Source organism: Meles meles, chromosome 5 (genome assembly GCF_922984935.1).
Source record: "Meles meles chromosome 5, mMelMel3.1 paternal haplotype, whole genome shotgun sequence".
NCBI classification, from domain to species: Eukaryota; Metazoa; Chordata; class Mammalia; order Carnivora; family Mustelidae; genus Meles; species Meles meles.
Window position 1 is genome coordinate 85,005,086 of NC_060070.1, and position 18,987 is coordinate 85,024,072.

Here is an 18,987-nt window from a genome sequence, read left to right on the forward strand (position 1 = left end):
GATAAGTTCTTTACAGATTTTAGATACTAGCTCTTTATGTGATATGTCATTTGCCAAGGATTTCTCCCATTCTGCCAGGTGTCTTTTGGTTTTGTTGACTGTTTCCTTTGTTGTGCAAAAGCTTTTGATCTTGATGAAGTCCCAGTAGTTCACTCTTGTTTGCCCTTGCATTCCTTGGTTGTTTGGGCTGAGGTCAAAGAGGTTGCTGCCTCTGTTGTCCTCAAGGATTTTGGAGGATTCCTCTCTCACACTGAGGTCTTTCCTTCACACAGTTGCATATCTAAGGGCTAAGGAGAAACAGATCTCCTGGTGTCTTAGTGGAATGGGGATGAAGCAGACAGACTCCAGTCATGTTAAATTGACGACTCAGTTTCAACCCAGTTCAATCCCTATTGGGAAATTACAAGCTGAAAGAGGGGTATTAAGGATTTTTCACTTCTAACGTGAGACAGAGCAGGTTCTGAATCAGAGTGCTAACACTAGCTAGTCGCCCAGGGGAAATTCCCTTTCTACTCCACACCTCTTGCTTTCCCAGTTCTGAAAGAGCACCTCCCTCATCAGGGTTTTGCTAATCATAAAGGAGATAATCCATATGTAATTCTAAAGGCAACATCTTGCATGCAGAAGGTGTCGATATTCATTTACTTGTAAGCACAAGATTTCCTTCCCTTTCCCCCACACAAATCCTAGTTTGAGAAGAAATAAGGAGAAAGGAGGAGAAAAGGGAGGTCTCTCTCCAGTCACATATCCCCCTCCTAAGCCCCATAGCTGTGGAATTTTCAAGCCCTCGGAAGAAAGGATTCAAGAAGGCAAGAAGTGGTATACCAGGAGCTGCCCTGGAAGAGGAGAAATCCCTCCCAATGCAAGGACCAGGGCCCTTTATATCCTTGTGCAAAGCTGCAGCTCAGGAAAGAAATGAGGTGTGTTTCTTAGGAACAATAAACAGAGCGATGGTCAGCGGAAGTCAAGGCACGCGAGGTAGCCAGCACCCCCAAGCTGGGCACAAACACACAGACATATGTCAGCGGGTCTGCAGAATCTGCTGGATGGCCGCACCCACACCCCCACACCCCTGCGGGCCTGCACTGACTGCCCTGCTTCCACTCAGCCAGCCTTACTACCAGAAACCCAGGAGTGCGTGAGCAGGCAAAACTCTGGGAGTAGCGATCAACAGTTGGAAAACGTAACTCAAAAATTTCCTCCTCCGAATTGCTACAAACGTCACAGAGTCTTGCTTAGGATAAACTCCACAGGAAATAAGCGCAGCTCATATTAGGCCCATGCATCTGTTTCAAGTGACAGGAAGGAAAACACAAATTGATGCTGAGGGTACAATATCTCTGAATGGGAAGACTCAATTAGTGGTGATGCCGATTTTTAAATGACTTTTTAGGAATAAAGCAGTACTCAGCAACATCCCAACACACATCGTCATGACAGTTTATTAACTTCTTTGAGAAATTATGGTGTGGAAACCCCCTGCTGAACAGAAACTGGGGGATCCCCGCCAGTGGAAAACAGGCCACAGATGGCAAATGACGTAGAGTTGGTATATTCATAGTTATTCATCATTCAGGCTTTGCAATAATGATTCAGTGACAGTCAAAGATGAAAGTGTACAATTCAATATGTTTCCTACTGAAAGTGCTTTCTTAAAGGATCTGTGCCTTGCTTCGCATTCTAGTCTTCGTTCACGTCCCAGATGAACTCCAAGGGAAAATCGTTCATCTCCCTTTGGAAAATCTTGTCAAACCTCTCATTCTGCTCAACTGTCATGTGATTTTTCCAGTCTCCGATGGTACCTGAGATGAAAAACAAGTCGATTGCATCAGTGAAGATTCCAGGGAAGAGGGGACACGATACCTTAGTGGTGTTGGGAGAAGCATTGTTGGCACTTTCAGTTTTCTCCCCATAATGCCCCCCACTGACTCCTGCTGCCCAAGGTCCTACACTCTGGACCTGCTCACCTACAGTTACTCCTTCTTTACACACTTTAGGTTCACAACAGTCTTACTTTAAACTTCTAGACGACGGAGTCCTGATGACACACAGAGGCTGACAGAGCAGAGGCAAGGAAAGAGACACTGATCTTCAAGAACACTGCACTGTAAACCAATAACTGAAACAAACGGAAACACTAAGGAAACCGGAAACACAAACCACAACAGTGCAGGACGCTCAAGCTAGTGCAAATGACGTCCTGCCCCGCTGCACGTCATCTAAGAGAAGAGTGCTTGTGAGCCCACAGTAAACACAAGGGGATCTGAGTCACTGCCACAGGCGGTTTGACTTCTCCTAGTTTTCCTCTTAGCCATCGCAGTTTGTCATTTGCAGGCGTGTGAAAGACAGAGGAACACAGAACACTTTCTCTTTTCAAAGAGAAACAAGTCACAGGTGCAAGGACAGGGGCAGTAGAGAAGGGCCTTAGGATCGACGACACGGTAGGGTGTGCGGGGCGTAACAGGAAGGCAAGTCCCCACCTCAGGCGCGCTTCCAGGTACCAGTGGTCATATTTTCAAGTTGAACAGGAAAAGGCATAGGAAGAGATTAAGTGAAGGAAATCCTAATTTAGAGAAATCAAAGCGAATATTTCTTGCTACTTGACATAGAGGCATAGAACCCTATGATTGAGTGCAAAATTTACGTCTTTAATTCTGTATTATACATTTTCTGTGTACTAAAATCAGAAAAATATCACTTAGAATGATGGTATAAAATAAAAGAAATATTTTAACATGTTCAAATGAATTAGTTATATAAGGAGTTATTCATTTAAAATCCCAGTCACCAGGGGCGCCTGGGTGGTTCAGTGGGTTAAAGTCTATGCGTTGGGCTCAGGTCACTATCCCAGGGTCCTGGGATGGAGCCCTGAGTCAGGCTCCAGGGAGCCTGCTTCCCTTCCTCTCTCTCTGCCTGCCTCTCTGCCTACTTGTGATATCTGTCTGTCAAATAAATAAATAAAAATCTTTAAAAAAAAAAATAAAATAAATAAAAAAAATCTCAGTCACCAGAAGTGTGAGGTATTGAGACAAATGAGATATACCTATACCTTTTTATGATGTAAAATTCTGGTTTCCTAGAGGACACATGACAGTCCTGCCCAGGAACAAAAGTGCAGTGAATGTGGGTTCTTAAGTCATCCCTGGAGGAGCTTGAGGGTAAAGCACGGAGAAGGAAGAGCAGCCAGTGAGAAGGGCCACAGACCGGTCATTACCTTTCCACCACAAGCTGAGCGCACGCTAATGAAGGGAGGCAGTCTAACACTAAATGGACAACCATTTTGTGGAGTCATTTTGCTAGGAATCGGTAAATGGTCAGGGGGCCATGGGGAAGACCTTGTGACTGTAAGTTACTCATTAGATTCATTCAGAGAACAAATACTAGAGTCTCCTTGTAGAGCACCAGAAGAAATTATAGGAAATCATCTTTCTAGCCAAATGAACAGACGCATGAGGACCCATGACGTTAGGACAGTCCCCCAACAAACTTGAAGCTACACTCTGGCCCATTGCTACCACAGTGCAACACGGCCGCTCACCGTTCACCCTCACCTTTGCGAAGGAAATGACCTTTTACATTCGGCCCAAATACAGTGGCTATCACGTTGTCATAATTTGCCAGTGGGTCATACTTCATGTTCTCAAATGTGGCCTGTCTCACAACCGCATCCATATCCTCCTCACTCAATTCTTTCCCCAGAAACTTGCAGATTTTTGACACAGAAACTCTGAGATCCTGAAATAAATCAGAGTATGATAATTATGCTATTCTAAGAAGGAAGACTTCAACAAAACTCACAGCTAAGTATTATTATGGGAGGGAACAAGGTATGTGCTTATGCTGGCTAGAAAAATGGAGTTGGACCATGAGAAGTGACTTGCTTATTCCTTTTGGTAAATTCATCTTTCACTGTGCACTGTTTTAGAGCACATTTGGGTTCGTTTAGGAACACTCATGTTCATTTTATCTGCGTTAACTCAGCAAGTGTTGGGGAGCAGACACCGACACCAGACACTGCCTGTTCGAAGGCGCAAGGGCATAGAGGCACAACAGGGAATCGGAGCTGGGAAATCAGTACGCAGACCTAACATAATTCAGAGAAAGTCTCAACAGAGATGAAAAATTTGTTCTGAGAATTAAAGCAAAAACAGGCATTTTCTAGATAGTCACACTGAAAGGGTGGAGTCCAGATGAAAGAAAGAATAAATGCAGTGTTGGGGTTGCATGGAAGGTATGAGATAGCAGGTCACGGGACTATCAGAATATCAGTTTCCCTGGTGGAGCTTCACAAGCACACGGCTTGGGTGAGAAAGTGAGAAGATGAGGCCGGAGGCAGTGGAGAGGCCATAATATGGGGAGGTTACAAGGCCGATCATGGACCTGAGTCTCCCTTTGGTAGGTATTACAGACTCAAGAAGAGAGTCTAGGCATGGTGTCACGAGCTGGGGGCAGGGGTAACAGAAACCAGGGACAAAGACTCAGCAGGTGGCAGCCCTTAATCTTGCCTGGCTTCCACCTCTGAGAGGGCCCTTGGGTAGCTCAGTTGATTAAGAAACTGCCTTCAGCTCAGGTCATGATCCAGGAGTCCCAGGATCAAGTCCCACATCAGGCTACCTGCTCAACAGAGAGTCTCCTTCTACCTCTGACCTTCTCTCCTCTCATGCTCTCTCTCTCAAGCAAATATATAAAATCTTTTTTTTTTTTTTTTAGATTTATTTATTTGACAGATAGAGATTACAAGTAGGCAGAGAGGCAGGCAGAGAGAGAGAGGAGGAAGCAGGCTCCCAGCCAAGCAGAGAGCCCGATGCGGGGCTCGATCCCAGGACCCTGGGATCATGACCTGAGCTGAAGGCAGAGGCTTTAACCCGCTGAGCCACCCAGGCGCCCCAAATATATAAAATCTTAAAGAAAAAGAATGTTACTAGAATCAATAATGCAAAAAGTAGATTTCAGAATCCATGGAAGGGTGACCAATAATCTGGCAAACTTGCATGCCCACAACGATAAACAGACAATGCCTCACACACAGGCAGTTTTTGAAAAGAAAGGTCCAGGTCACTAATTGTAAATGGCCACCTGGTAATCAAAGTACAGGAGTGATAGGAAAAAAATGTCTCCTGTGCACCTAATCCGGATCTCAAATTTGATATTGTTTTTGGATCTTCTACCCATGAGCCATCAATTCATTCGTTCAGGGTGACTTTCAGCTGCCATGAAGCCTCTGACGTCATGTTTCTCACCTTCTTCATCTCCTCATAGGTCATGAACTGAATGTTGAAGAGGCTTCTGTGCTCATACCAACCTTTGATGTGGTCAAACCAAAGGCTTCCTATCACTGTGGGAGAAACAGATACGTATTTAGGTAAATACGTTGGATAGGTTGAAAAGAAGCTACAGTTGTGGAGGTGCAGGAATCTTCAGTAACAAAGAAGGAAAAGGAAGTCTATGGCTACACTTCAGATTTTGCCTAGCACCTGGTAATGGGAGAGCTAGCCACCTTCCCCTAGGAAACAATTACATGAGCAATTGGTCCCTTAAAAATGCATTTCATATAGACAGAAAATCATCTTCCCAAGGGGAGAGAAAAACTGAAACTGGAAATCAGAGAAAGGAATCTTCTCCTTTTTGCTCCTCCCCCTGTCCCCAAAGACACACAGAGCTATTTCCCTGCTGCATGCAACATGAAGTCTCCCTGGTGGGTCACTTGAGCTCTGCACAGAGACTAATGTTAGTTCACTCTCCTGTTCCAGATCATCATCTCTACCTCCACAGGCCCTTCCCCTGCACAAACAGCCACACTGGCACCTCAGAAAAGAACGCAGGGGGCACATGCTGCCTCCCAGGATAGAGTATGCAACTCTTGAGCATGGGGTTGTGAGTTGGAGCCCCACACTGGGCACAGAGAACTCTTAAAAAATAAATAAAAATTTAATAAAAATTAAAAAAAAGAGAAAGGAATGTGGAACAGAACTTTGTCAAATAGAGCTTCCCATGAAATATGCTGTGCACAGCCCAGTCCTGTGATCTAAATTGAGATGCTTCTCTCTGAGCTAGAACGGAAAACTCTAAGCTCATGAATCCCCTTGGCCATGGTTAGATGTAAATATTTTCTCATGATATAACTGGAACTTGATGGTCCCCTGAGAGGGAGCAGGAGTAAGCAAGATTTGTAACAATGGCTGGTGATGGTCATCCACGACAACCCTACCAACTGGCTTGATACATTGATTACTGACCCCCATTTGACTCTATCTTGTCATCTTCTCCCTGCCAAATTCACTAAGTGTAAATATTTACATGTTGCTTATGCTATAAATTATCGTTACCTTTTCCTTCGAGAAATTGTTTCACGAATTCCTCAAAGGTACCTGTAAAATGTGACATCACATTCTTTGCAAAGTGAAAATATGAGCACATAACATCCTTAGGGTTTCTGTATACATAAATAATCTGGAAAGAAAGGAGGTATTCATTATTTCTGAGGCTTTCATTCTCTCATATTTTTACCCTACCACCTTCCAGTCAGATGAAGGCTATTGTCTTAACTCCATACTTTCCTAATTATGTTATGTATATACTCAGCCCTCTTTGTATTTTGGGTTTCCCCTTCTCAGCCATGCCTCTTCCTTTACAGTTGGCCTAGGGACTCTCAATTACTCCTCAAGACACACCTCCCATGGTACCCCTTCTCAACTCCCCCTGTCAGAGAGCAACAATAGTCTTTTGTCCCTAGAGCAACAAGCTAATACATGCGACAATGACTTGTAAGTATAAAATTATATAACAATAGGAAAAATGTGCTAAGTTATTTTCCCCCAGATAATCTGCTGTAAGGGCAACCTTGAGCATCATAGGGCATTTAACATATTCATGGACCTCAGCCCACTAAAGACCAGCAGCATCACCAACCTAACCAAAAATGCTCCGAGCACTCCAAATATCCTGTGGGGCAAAACGTCTTCCATTTGTCAAACAGTGTGGTAGATAAAAGCAATCCAAAAAGGGATCCAACCCATGAATGGAGGGGCAGCTATGTAATGAGAACAGAAATGATCAATGCATCCCTCTTTTCTTCTTAAGGAGGGAAGGCAGTGAGCGGAAGTCTCCATTGTGGAGATCTATGATTGGCAATGGTTTTTTGGGAGCCATTTACTGGGACAGGTGGAGCAGAATGCTATTGAGGTTTGAGAAGACAGAAGACAATAGCAAGGAGTCGTTTTAGGAAGGCAGAGGGAGCAAAACATTTAAAAAGTAAAATTTGAGACTTGAAGCCATAAAAGTAAAAAACGAAGATACAACTTTTAAGTGTATTGGTTTTTTTCCTAGCACACTCCCAGATTCATGAACACAGGTACAAATATACACGTATTGGGTTTCACCAGAATTAGGGGTTGACAGATGATCCTAATAGAGTTGACTACAGCAAGGGAATTGAGACAAAAGTGATTTGAATGTCAAATATGGAACCATTGGTGGACGCGGAGAAGTGGAAGAGATGGATGAGAGAGTGTGGAGAGGGAATGGAGAAGTGGAGGGGGGAGGGGACTGGAGATCTGTACGTGGTGACTGGTCACCACAGGGATACCTGAAAGGAGTGGGAGGCAAAGGAGGCAGCTCTCAGAGAACAAGGTGCTTCAAGTCAGGATTCAAGTTAGGATAATTACTGGTGATGCCTTTGTTCATTCACTCAACTCTACTACCCTCTGGACACTGTTCTGTGTACTGCAAACTCCATCTCTCTCATGGGTTTACACTCTGGCTAGAAATGGACAATAAATAAATAGGTAAGCAGATGGCAGATGGTGTCATAAGAAAGGCAGGCTTATCACCCATTATAAACTCCAGAGGTTGGTGGAGGAAAAGGTCCCTGCAGGTGACATCAACACTGGGAGTTGTGGCAGAGCTAGGCGTTTGGGAGGCCAGTGCAGATTCTGAGGGGTTAATGTCAAGGAGGCAACCCTGCCCTTGCATGACCCTGAGAATGAGGGCCTCCTTCCCGTTGACCCCGCTGGAGCAATTTTGCTCACCCTTGTCTGGCGCTCACAGAACACCACTCACATCAAGTTGGAAATAATCCCATGAATGACAGGAGTGCTAGTAGGGAGGAAGGTAATGAGTCAAGAGCTGAAATTACCAATGGGTAGAGGTGATGATCCAGGGAGAGGGAGAGAAAATCCCTCAGTCAGAGATGAAGGATTTCCTCTGAGGTGTCCTTGGAATTCCAAGGAACTAGGTACACTTGAAGAGAAAATAGGCAAAATAGGGGAAGTGTGAAAAAGAAAGAGAGAGGGCACACAGAGCAAAGAGAAAGAATTGTTAGCATCGTATATATCATTGCTACTACAGCTTGATTCAAGTACAAAAGAACGTCTTTTGGAGAAGTATCTGTTCATGTCCTGTTCATGGCCATTTTTTGACACGATTATCTATTTTTAGGGTGTTGAGTTTGAAGAGTTCTTTACAGATCTTGGATAGCAGCCCTTTGTCTGTAGTGGCATTTGCAAATATCTTCTCCCATTGCGTGGGTTTCTTCTTTGTTTTGTTGACTGTTTCCTTTGCTGGGCTGAGCTTTTTCTCTTGATGAAGTCCCAAAAGTTCATTTTCCCTTTTGTTTCCTTTGTCTTTGGAGATGTGTCTTGAAAGAAATTGCTGTGGCTGATGTCAAAGTGGTTGCTACCTATGTTCTCCTCAAGGATTTTGATAGATTCCTGCCTCGCAGTGAGGTCTTTCATCCATCTTGAGTTTCTTTGTGTATGGTGTGAGGGAATGGTCGAGTTTCATTCTTCCGTACATAGTTGTCCAATTTTCCCAGCACCATTTAATGAAGAGACTTTCTTTTTTCCACTGGATATTTTTTTTCCTGCTTTGTCAAAGATTATTTGACCAGAGAGTTGAGGGTCCATATCTGGTCTCTCTACTCTGTCCCATTGGTCTATGTGTCTGCTTTTGTCCCAGTACCACGCTGTCTTGGTGATCACAGCTTTGTAGGAGTTTGAAATCAGGCAACGTGATGCCTCCAGCTTTGTTTTTCCTTTTCAACATTTGCTTATTGGTCCGGGGTCTCCTTTGGTTCCAAATAAGTTTTAGGATTGCTTGTTCCAGCACTGTGAAAAATGCTGGTGGAATTCTGATTGGGATGCAATTGAACGTATAGATTGCTCTGGGCAGCATAGACATTTTAACAATGTTTATTCTTCCAATCCATGAGCATGGAATGCTCTTCCATCTCTTTTGTGTCTTCTTCAATTTCTCTCTCATGAGTGTTTTGTAGTTCTTTGAGTACAGATCCTTTACCTCTTTGGTTAGGTTTATTCCAAGGTGTCTTACAGTTCTTAGTGCTGTACTAAATGGAATAGATTCTCTAATTTCCCTTTCTATATTTTCATTGTCAGTGTATAACAAAGCAACTGATTTCTGTGTATTGATCTTTTATCGTGCCACATTACTGAATTGCTGTATGAGTTCTAGTAGTTTGGGTGTGGAGTCTTTTGGGGTTTCCATGTAAAGTACCATGTCATCTGTGAAGACAGAGAGTTTGCCTTCTCTGCCAATTTGAATACCTTTTATTTCATTTTGTTGTCTGAGCAAAGATGCCCTTCAACAGATAAATGGATAAAGAAAATATGGTACATATCTACAATGGAATATTATGCAGCCATCAGAAAGAGTGAATACCTAACTCTTGTATCAACATGAATGAGACTGGAGGAGATTATGCTGAGTGAAATAAGTCAAGCAGAGAAAGTCAATTATCATATGGTTTCACTTATTTGTGGAACATAAGGAATAACACTAGGAGAAGGAAAGGAAAAGTGAAGTGGGAGAAATCGGAGGGGAAGAATAAGCATGAGAGACTGTGGACTCCAAGAAACAAACTGAGGGTTTTGGAGGAGAGGGCGGTGGATGGATGGGTGAGCCTGGTGGTGGGTATTAAGGAGGGCTCGAATTGCATGGAGCACTGGATGTGGTGCATAAACAATGAATCTTGGAACACTGAAAAAAGTAAAGTAAAATTCAGATGTAAAAACGTAAGAAAAAAGAATTTTGAATAGAACTTCAAGAACTAAATAAATTGTGCTACGAATTGCAAAGTCAATGTCTATACGTTTCTAAATAAATATACCATTTAAAAATGTTAAAAAGATTTAAAAATTAATATGAAATATTATTGATGGTAAAGCATACATTTCAAATAACATTTTAGACGCAAGAAAGAAATAATAGCAGTTTACCTTGTAATTGAACATAGCAGTGATAAAACAAATGCATATTTGAAACATAAAAAAATGAAAGAATATATATTATATGTGATAATATAACACACTCTATAAGGTAAATTAAATGCACATATATATATACTTTCATTTTTTTAATGGCTGCATTCCTTGTATAGTCAGAAAACAAAGGGTGCAAGATACAAATCTGATAGTATAAGAAAAACAGAAGGCTTTTGAAAAATGAAGTAAAGGGGTGACTGAGTGGCTTAGTTGGTTTAGCATCTGCCTTCAATCAAGGTTATGATCCCAGGGTCCTGAGATCAAGCCCAGCCTGGGTATGGTGGGGGTAGGGGGTCCCTGAGCAGCAGGGAGCCTGCTTCTCCCTCAACCTTCCCAGTTTGTTCTCTCCTTCTCTCTCTCTCTTTCAAGTAAATAAAGTCTTTAAAACAAAAAAGAAAACTAAAGTGTGTAAAATGCTACATCTGCGAACAGCTGGATGAGTGCACAGTGTTGATGTCAAGAAATGAAATGAAATAATGAAAAAGAGCAGTTAGCTCTCAGCAGTCAAAGTCCATTTCCTACTTTGGCTGTTTTGCTCTTCAGCGCACTGGGAACCAAGTAGTAGGGGAGGTGAGTAGAGAAGAGACGAGGGGATGGTCTTTCCCCAAAATCCACTTTTCGAATGTTGTACTCAAAGAAGGGGACTCGATCCATGGTTTCCAGTTTTCCAGTGCCTTTGCGATGTTCCTCAGAATAAATCAGACTTAATAATTGCTGGCACCAGATGGTTCCTGTAAAGAAATAATTTTGCTTTCAATGATGATTCAAAATGGAGGTGATGGATCATTAATTTTGGTAATCAGAGTTTGTTACTATAAGAAGTACAATGTAATTTCATCTGAATGGAATTGTTAATATATGTAAAGTGCAGTGTGGGAGAAAGAAAACAAACATGGCCTTTCTTTCCTGTTTCAGGAGATGCTCCATATGAAACTCTGTGGACATTTGTCCCACGAATTTATTCACTGACTCTTCTGTGTTTTCTTCTGCTTCATATATGGGATCTTTTAAAGGATCTTCTATGCCTGCCTCTCTACTTCCTTCCCCAATCCCACTGCTAGAACATGAGCCAAAAGAAGCCAAGGAAAAGGAACTCCATGTAAGGAGGCACTTCCCACCTTTCTGCACTTCCCCGCATTTCCTTCCGTACCCATGATCTCCACTTCAGGGCACAGTGTTCATTATAAATCCCTAAAGAGGCCCCGGGACACCCACGTGGAGACAAGAAGGAATTTAAGAAACAAAACAGGTTAACATAGAGAGGGAAGAAAGAGAGAAAGGGAAACCAAAAAACAGTCTCTTAACTCAGAAAACAACTACAAAGAACAGAGGTAAATGACAAGAATCTTGAGATGGAGGAGATCCATAAGAAACTGGAGCACCAACAAGGAAATGACCCATTTACAGGAGGAGGTCACAGCCATTGAGACCAAGCTTGAACAGAGAAGCAGTGACCAGCACAACCTGCTACAGGCCTGCCAGATGCAGGACATCAGGTGGGCACTGTCTAAGGGCACTATGGAAGGCATTAGTGAGGGAAAGCTAATGGGGGAGGATTCAGTGAGTGGTTCCCAGAGAACCTCCAGTTCTCTGTGTGAGAAGCCCTCATTGAGACTGACTACAGAGACCTGAGTGAAGATCCGAGGATGCCCACCCAGGCTTTGGGGATCAAACAGGAGGTGAGTACACTGCAGCAGAAACTGAATGAGCAGCGAGTGTACTCCAGCATTTAGCTGCCCCTGACATGAGAGCCGTGGAAAACCTAGGAAGTGTCTGAGACAAGTTCCAGGAGACCTCAGATCCGTTGGGGGAAGCCCAAAAGCAAGCCAGGAAAGCCAAGCAGGCATTTGAACAGATCAAGAAGGAGCTCCTTGACTGCTTCAATGCTTGCCTTGAATCTGTGGCCACCAACACTAATGAGATCTACAAGCCTTATCTGGCAACAGAGTGTCCAGGCATTTCTGAGCCCATAGAACCCTGAGGAGCCCTACTGGGATGGCACCAGCTACAACTATGTGGCTCCTGGCAAATGCTTCTGGTCTATGGACAACTTGTCAGTGGGTAGAACAGGGGCAGCTCAGGCCTTGCCACAACTACACTAGAAGCCAGCCTCCTTCTTCAACCTGGGTGAGACCGATGCTGCCCTGGATGACACCAGCATTGCCAGGGTGGCAAATTACCTCAAGGAGCAATGAACTTGCCACTTCCAGGCCACTGTCATCTCTATCAAGGAGGCTGAGAGCTTTCTTGCTGTCTACCCTGAGCAAGGGAATTATATGAGCAGCCAAGTCCTGACCTTCCACCTCACCATGTACCCAGATGCCACCGCCAACCCCAAAGAACAGTAGCAATAATTCTGCCCTCCTGCCCTGTCTCTGGCCCTAAGCTACGCCTCTCCCAACCTCTGGATATTTAGCCCCAACCTTCCCCTTCTTCTTGTCCGTAACTGGTATAATCATGGGATTCAGGCACTGCTGACAAGTATCAAGTGGAACAGAGGTGGTATTAGGTCTGGAGCAAAAATTCCTCAGCTACAAGGAGCACCCAGGCCTTTGGAAGGAGGTGCTGAGCTGAACTGAGCTGAATAGGGCCATCTGTCCATTAACCCCATCCCGTCTCCTCGACCTCCCCCCCATCACCCATAATCATGGGTCTCTTGGGTCCCTTGCATCTTACTTGTTTGTGGGTATGTATGTGTGTATATATGTGTCCACGTGTGCATATATGAATGTGTTTGCAAAACAGTAAAGATACTGGGGACCCATCTTAGAAGGAGTCCAGGCTGAATCTGATTTGAAGAGAGCTCTATGTGACAGCACCCCAGTGCTGGGCAGAGGTATTCAGGACCTCACTGAAATCAGTCAGGTGAAACTGCCCTCCTTCACTCATTCGTGTTTTCATTCATCTGTGTATTGACCAGGCATATCCTGAGCATTCTTTGTCAGACTCTTTTCTCAAAATACAGAGCTGAATCAGATATGATCTCTACCCTCCTACTGAGGAGATGCAGTGGGTTCCTGATTTCTCAGGTCAGTGGAATCATATTCATACATGCTTTGAATGACAGAAGAGGATGATCACTTCCAGGCTTCCTGAGCTGAAGCTTGATGAATTGATAGGATTTGGTTGGGCACTAGGAGCAGAGCCTGGGGTCCAAGGACAGACAGCTATGAGTTCTAGTCCCTTTTTTAAATCACTTACTAGTATGGACTCTGAAAAACAACCTGAGCGTTTTGAAGAGGGGAGGGTTGGGAGGTTGGGGAGCCAGGTGGTGGGTATTAAGGAGGACACGTATTGCATGGAGCACTGGGTGTGGTGCAAAAACAATGAATCCTGGTATGCTGAAAAGAAATAAAAAGTAAATAAATAAATAAATAAAAGTTAAAAAAAATCACTTACTAGTTTGATGTTGGGCAAGCAAGTCTTTCGACTTTTTGTGCCTCCATTTCCTCATCTGTAAAAATGGAGCTAACAACACGACCTACCCCATAGGATTCAATGATGTCAAGCTCCTTGCTGGGGGCCTTATCTGTGCTTGGAGCCTAGTATGCGCTGACCCATCAGAAGACAAGCCTTCTCATTCCTAGACCCCTGAGGGCTCTGATCCCAATTGCTGGGGACAGAAGGAGCCTCCAAATCTGGGACATGCTAAATGCCTTGGTTACTGAGAAAGTTCCAGGACCCACCTGGGATTTACCTGGTAAGGGAAGGGCCTAAGGAAGCCTCTAGCTTCAATCATGTATGGTATCCAGGTGCCTGGGCTCCAACCTGGTTGTGAGGAAGTGGAGGAGAGGTAGCCTGCGCCACATCCTGGCCGAATGTGTGTGACGCTCCCTCTGGGAACTAAGTGTGTCAGCTGCAGGGACTGTGCAGAGGAAGCACAGCCTGCTGCCATGAGGTCAGCATTTGCTTGTTCACGTACACTGTCAGACCGTCACCTTGTCCTAACTGACTACTGCATTCTTGTTTTGTAAATGTTCAACCAGATCTAATTACTCAAGTGTCAGATAAATCCATTCTCTAAGACATAGATTTATAAAACATCCAGCCCCTTTCGACTACCATTGGCCGTCCCTCTCAAACTGCTGTTACATATGCTAGACTCTTTTAAGACTTTGATATATATATGAGTTCATTGAAACTATTACGGTGTATTTAATACAAATGGTATATTGAGTCATTCTGCAATTTGCTTTCTTCACTTAACATTGTTTCTGAGATCTATGCATGTTGTTTTCGCTAAACGGAGCTTCAACTCATCCTTTGCAACTGCCTAATAGAGTGTGATTATATGACTCTAACGCACCTTCCCCCTTTCTTTTGTGATAACTAGTTAAGACAGTTTTCCACTTTTGGTATTACAAAATGTGACACAGGAACCTTGTGTGTGTGTGTGTGTTTACCAAGGGTTGCTTCCTTGAAGTTCAATGCAGAGTCATAGGCTACTCATACTTTTGTTTTAAACAGATACTTCTAAATTGCTCCCTTGTACTGTGACTTATATTTTGCTTGAGCTTGTCCTAAGTGTAACATTGTTATCTCCTTTAGATTCATCCTACCTAGTGACATCTGTAAACCCACGGATTTGATGTGCTAATCATATATTTTTCTTATACATATGGAAAGGCATAACTGGAAAAAGTTTTCTGTACAGCAAAGAGAACTATCCACAAAATGAAAAGGCAGCCTATTGAAAGGGAAAAATATTTGGAAATCATTTATGATTGGGGTTAATATAAAAACAAATCAAGAACTCATACGACACAATAGCAAATATAACAAAGACAATTAAAACATGAGCAAAGGCTCTGAATAGACGTGCATGTATATATACACGCACAACGATGAACGTATGCATTTTACACATGTCCATATGTTTCAGTCTGATCTGAGTGCTATAGCAAAAGTACCCCCAAATAGTTGGGGATTATTACAAACTTTGGAAATAGTCTAAGTTAATTTCCTTCTTCCCATGCACTTGGTTATTAGATATAATTTCAACCCTCTGTCCAAAGTAGCTGCCTAAATGGTAAATGTTTCTGCAACCTCTCCAAGCCCTCTTTAGCACCTTAGTGTTTGACAGGGTGTCTTCAACATAGTTACTTCAGCATTTTCTCCGTTTTCTTGTTCACATCAAAAATAACTTCTAGGGACACCTGGGGGGCTCAGTCAGTTAAGCATCTGCCTTCAGGTCAGGTCATGATCCCAGGGCCCTGCCACTCCCTCTGCCTGCCGCGCCCTCTGCTTGTGTGCTCTCTTGCTGTCTCAGTCTCTCTGACAGATAAATAAATAAATAAATCTTAAAATAATAACTTCTAGCTACATTGTAAAAGACCTACTTCAGAAGATATTCAGGTGACACTATAATATCCAATAGATAAGGTGATATGTCCATATAGAATACTACTACAAAAACAGAGTTCCCACATTATAAAAGTATCATGTTACTTCTTAGATTAACTATTAGAATAGAGAACTCACCAGATTTGGGGTATGTGACTATGAAGACATCATTTTCTCTGATTTCAAAATTATCTAAATTTTCTATAAAGCCAATATCAACTAGTGAACGATTAAAATGATATCCTTTAAATTTGAATAAGAATTTCTCCATGTCTTCCATACTTCAGTCACCTGCAAAAGAGAGACAAAACGATTGGAAAGAAATTGGTAACATTTTATGTTTTCTTAAAACCACCTCTTCTCAGTTGTTGACCATATGCTGAGAAAAGAAACTGGTATCTTCTTTTCTTGTTTTTTTTTTTTTTTTTTTTAAAGATTTTATTTATTTGAGAGAGACAGAGAGAGAGATCACAAGTAGGCAGAGAGGCCGGCAGAGAGAGGAGGAAGCAGGCTCCCTGCGGAGCAGAGAGCCTGATGCGGGGCTCGATCCCAGGACCCTGAGATCATGACCTGAGCCGAAGGCAGCAGCTTAATCCACTGAGCCACCCAGGCGCCCCGGTATCTTCTTTTCTTCACAGTCACTGAAAACTGGCTGGCTCTGAAAGTTACTGTCCTGGGTTCTGAGTGTGAGTTTGCTCCAATGCCAGGAGCCAGCTGTTCACGTGCGAGAGGTTAGTTTTATGGGTATGTGCTCCATTTTTATAGCTACAGAGAAAATGATTTGAAAATAATATTTGTAGTTGCAAAATGATACTTTAATCAGAAAGCATACATATATGTATACACACACACATACAAATGAACAAACAAGTTGGACTTGAACAGGCTTCAGACACACTTGTCTACCAGCACTCCTTCAATACCTGGGCATTTTTCCCCCCATAACTGAAGTACAATTGGTAACTTTCAGCAGGTTTCTAGAAGCTTTTCTTTATATATTTTCTGGGTGGGAGTTGTCTATTCATGATCTCTTTGGTAACTTTAAATTTTGTCTTCTTTCTTCACATGCCACTTGTTTAGAATAATTGGGGTAGTGTAAGCATGAGTTAACAAACGTGACTGTCATCCAAGAAGTCTGACAAACTGCATGTGAGCAGTTCAGCTCTCCATTATGACAAAGTAAACAAGGGCACAAAGTCAAAGTCTGAGAGAAAACACTCAAATAATGGTTGACACACAGAAAGTGCAAATGTAGTCTCAAGAGTCATCATTTATGTGTACTTTTCGCCATTCATTATTACCCCTCACTGACCATATGGAAGATAATCTTTAAGGCTATGAATCCTGAGGTTCCAGTGGACTTGGGGGTTCTTCAGATGACTTTTTTCTGATTCCCAAAGTAGTTGGACATAGGAACAGCGGAGAAAATCAGAGCTTCAGCATCCCACAATTTGAAAGCAATTCCAGGATGACCCAGGAAAGGTCATTATAAGACAAAGGGAAATGAGAAATCTTTAAAATATATTGTAACAGTCACACTGTTAATAAAAGACTGTGGACTGAAGACTCTCTTTACAAAGGAGATTTGGGAAAGCTGCAAAGTAGTTGGAATCATGATGAACTGGTAGCCAGGGAAGAAAGGGGGACCAGACAGGGAAGGGTAGAGGAAGAGAGAAGAGATAAGTTATTCTGCCACTAGAGTTTTTTTTTTTTTTAAGATTTTATTTATTTATTTGACAGACAGAGATCACAGGTAGGCAGAGAGGCAGGCAGAGAGAGAGAGGAGGGGAAGCAGGCTCCCCGCTGAACAGAGAGCACGATGCGGGGCTCAATCCCAGGACCCTGGGACCATGACCCAGGCCGAAGGCCCGGCTTTAACCCACTGAGCCACCCAGGTGCCCCTGCCACTAGAGTTATTTAAGGCTCTTCATCCTTGCTGTCCTAAGAAACAACCTAATTTTTGACTCCATACCCATTGGGCTCTAATGTTAACTTCCGTTATCAAGGAGCACTGGCTCCCTAACAGAAGCCAGTTCCATGTCTTAGGATCAAAACAATACCAATGAGCCTTAACATCTTGACTTTTTCCTGAAGGAAACATAATTCTACTACCTTACCCTCTACTTATATTAGATCCTAGCAAAATTACTACACTCGTGGTGAATTAAATATTTCTTTTAGTGTATGTTCTTAAATGTCTAAATAAATATTTAGAATCAGAAAATGGCCCAGTTCATTGGAAATCAAAGTAAAAGAAGTACAGCATAGTCTTGTTTCCTGCAGAGGAGCTGATATCTTACACATTTGTAGCCTAGTGTTTACAAAAACACCAAACACCTAAAACTGCATAACTAGTGAGTACAGACAAGAGAAAGGAAGCAGAGAGTATGTTATCCCAAAAAGTATCAATTTGGCATGTGGATGGTGTTTTAGTTGAAAGCAATTAAGACCCAGCAGACTCACAACAGCTTTCTACCTTCTGCTTAAAAGATAGGGATAGGGAGCTTAAAAGATGTAGATAGGGAGCTACACCAGGAATAGAGCTCTCCTACCACATGTAACTTTTTCTATTAGAATGACTCTTTGGGTGGCATGGTACACATCTCTACCACATCTAGGCTCTCCTCATCTACCTGTGAATTGTCTTTCTCCTCTTTCATTTCTGAAGCATTTCATCCCCTCCTCCTTAGCTTAGGATGGTTAATAAGACTAAGTTGTCAGACTGCCTTTGACTCATCATGACTTTGTGGGTCTCCCACATACATGTAGTTACATTTCTCTTCTGTGAATCTATCTGTCTTTTGTCAGTTTAATTATTAGATCAGCCAGAGAACCTAGAAAGGAAAAAGGAAACATTTTTCATCCCCAAACTAGAATGAAGCTACTCACCTTGGAGTTCTTTGAAATGAAGTATGAACTTCTGATATGAAGGCAAGTGAGAAGAATAATTGTGTGCTGTTGAAGGAGAAAGACACAGATAAAAACTAAGTTTTCCCCTAAGAGATTTAGCGATTCACCAATTAGAGCTCCCAGAATCAGAACTCATTAAGGAGGAGGGATTAGGCTGATGTCAACCAGTAGATCATCAAAAGGTCTAATGAAAAGCACAGAGGCGTTTACTATAAATAATAGGAGATAAATGCTTCAAGCAACTTGGTGCTACTCAGAGATGCTGGGTAGGGTTCAAAGTCTCTGCTTTTGAACTATAGCAGAAAATACACGTGTATTCTCTTACTATCCCACTCATGATACTCTAATGGCCAGAAACCAGTAGTACAATGATTGAGTTACTTCTTCTTCAATAGCACCAGTATTGGTCTCTTTGAATCTTTGTGTTGTTTCTTACAGAACAGAATGGAGAGTAAGT

The 18,987-nt window shown here is 42.7% G+C and overlaps 1 protein-coding gene and 1 long non-coding RNA gene across 3 annotated transcripts in view; one reads left to right on the forward strand and one right to left on the reverse strand.

The window, feature by feature from the left end:
• Nucleotides 1–1,766, forward strand: part of LOC123942628 — a 23,456-nt gene extending 21,690 nt beyond the window's left edge. The window contains exon 3 of the long non-coding RNA XR_006818443.1: nucleotides 1,646–1,766. This is a non-coding gene — a long non-coding RNA (uncharacterized LOC123942628). The remainder of the gene's footprint in view (nucleotides 1–1,645) is intronic.
• LOC123942627 (amine sulfotransferase-like) lies at nucleotides 1,425–18,529 on the reverse strand. Of its 2 annotated transcripts, XM_046006687.1 has the most exons (7): nucleotides 18,510–18,529; nucleotides 15,759–15,911; nucleotides 10,800–11,008; nucleotides 6,327–6,450; nucleotides 5,241–5,335; nucleotides 3,552–3,735; nucleotides 1,425–1,802 (listed from the first exon to the last, which is right to left on the reverse strand). In XM_046006687.1, the coding sequence occupies exons 2-7, from the start codon at nucleotides 15,898–15,900 to the stop codon at nucleotides 1,681–1,683; spliced, it is 876 nt and encodes a 291-aa protein (XP_045862643.1). In that variant the 5' UTR covers nucleotides 15,901–15,911; nucleotides 18,510–18,529; the 3' UTR covers nucleotides 1,425–1,680. The 2 variants fall into 2 exon arrangements, with proteins under 2 accessions (XP_045862643.1, XP_045862644.1); XM_046006688.1 differs by lacking the exon at nucleotides 18,510–18,529 and having other exon boundaries at nucleotides 6,369–6,450.
• Nucleotides 18,530–18,987: the final 458 nt, after the last annotated feature.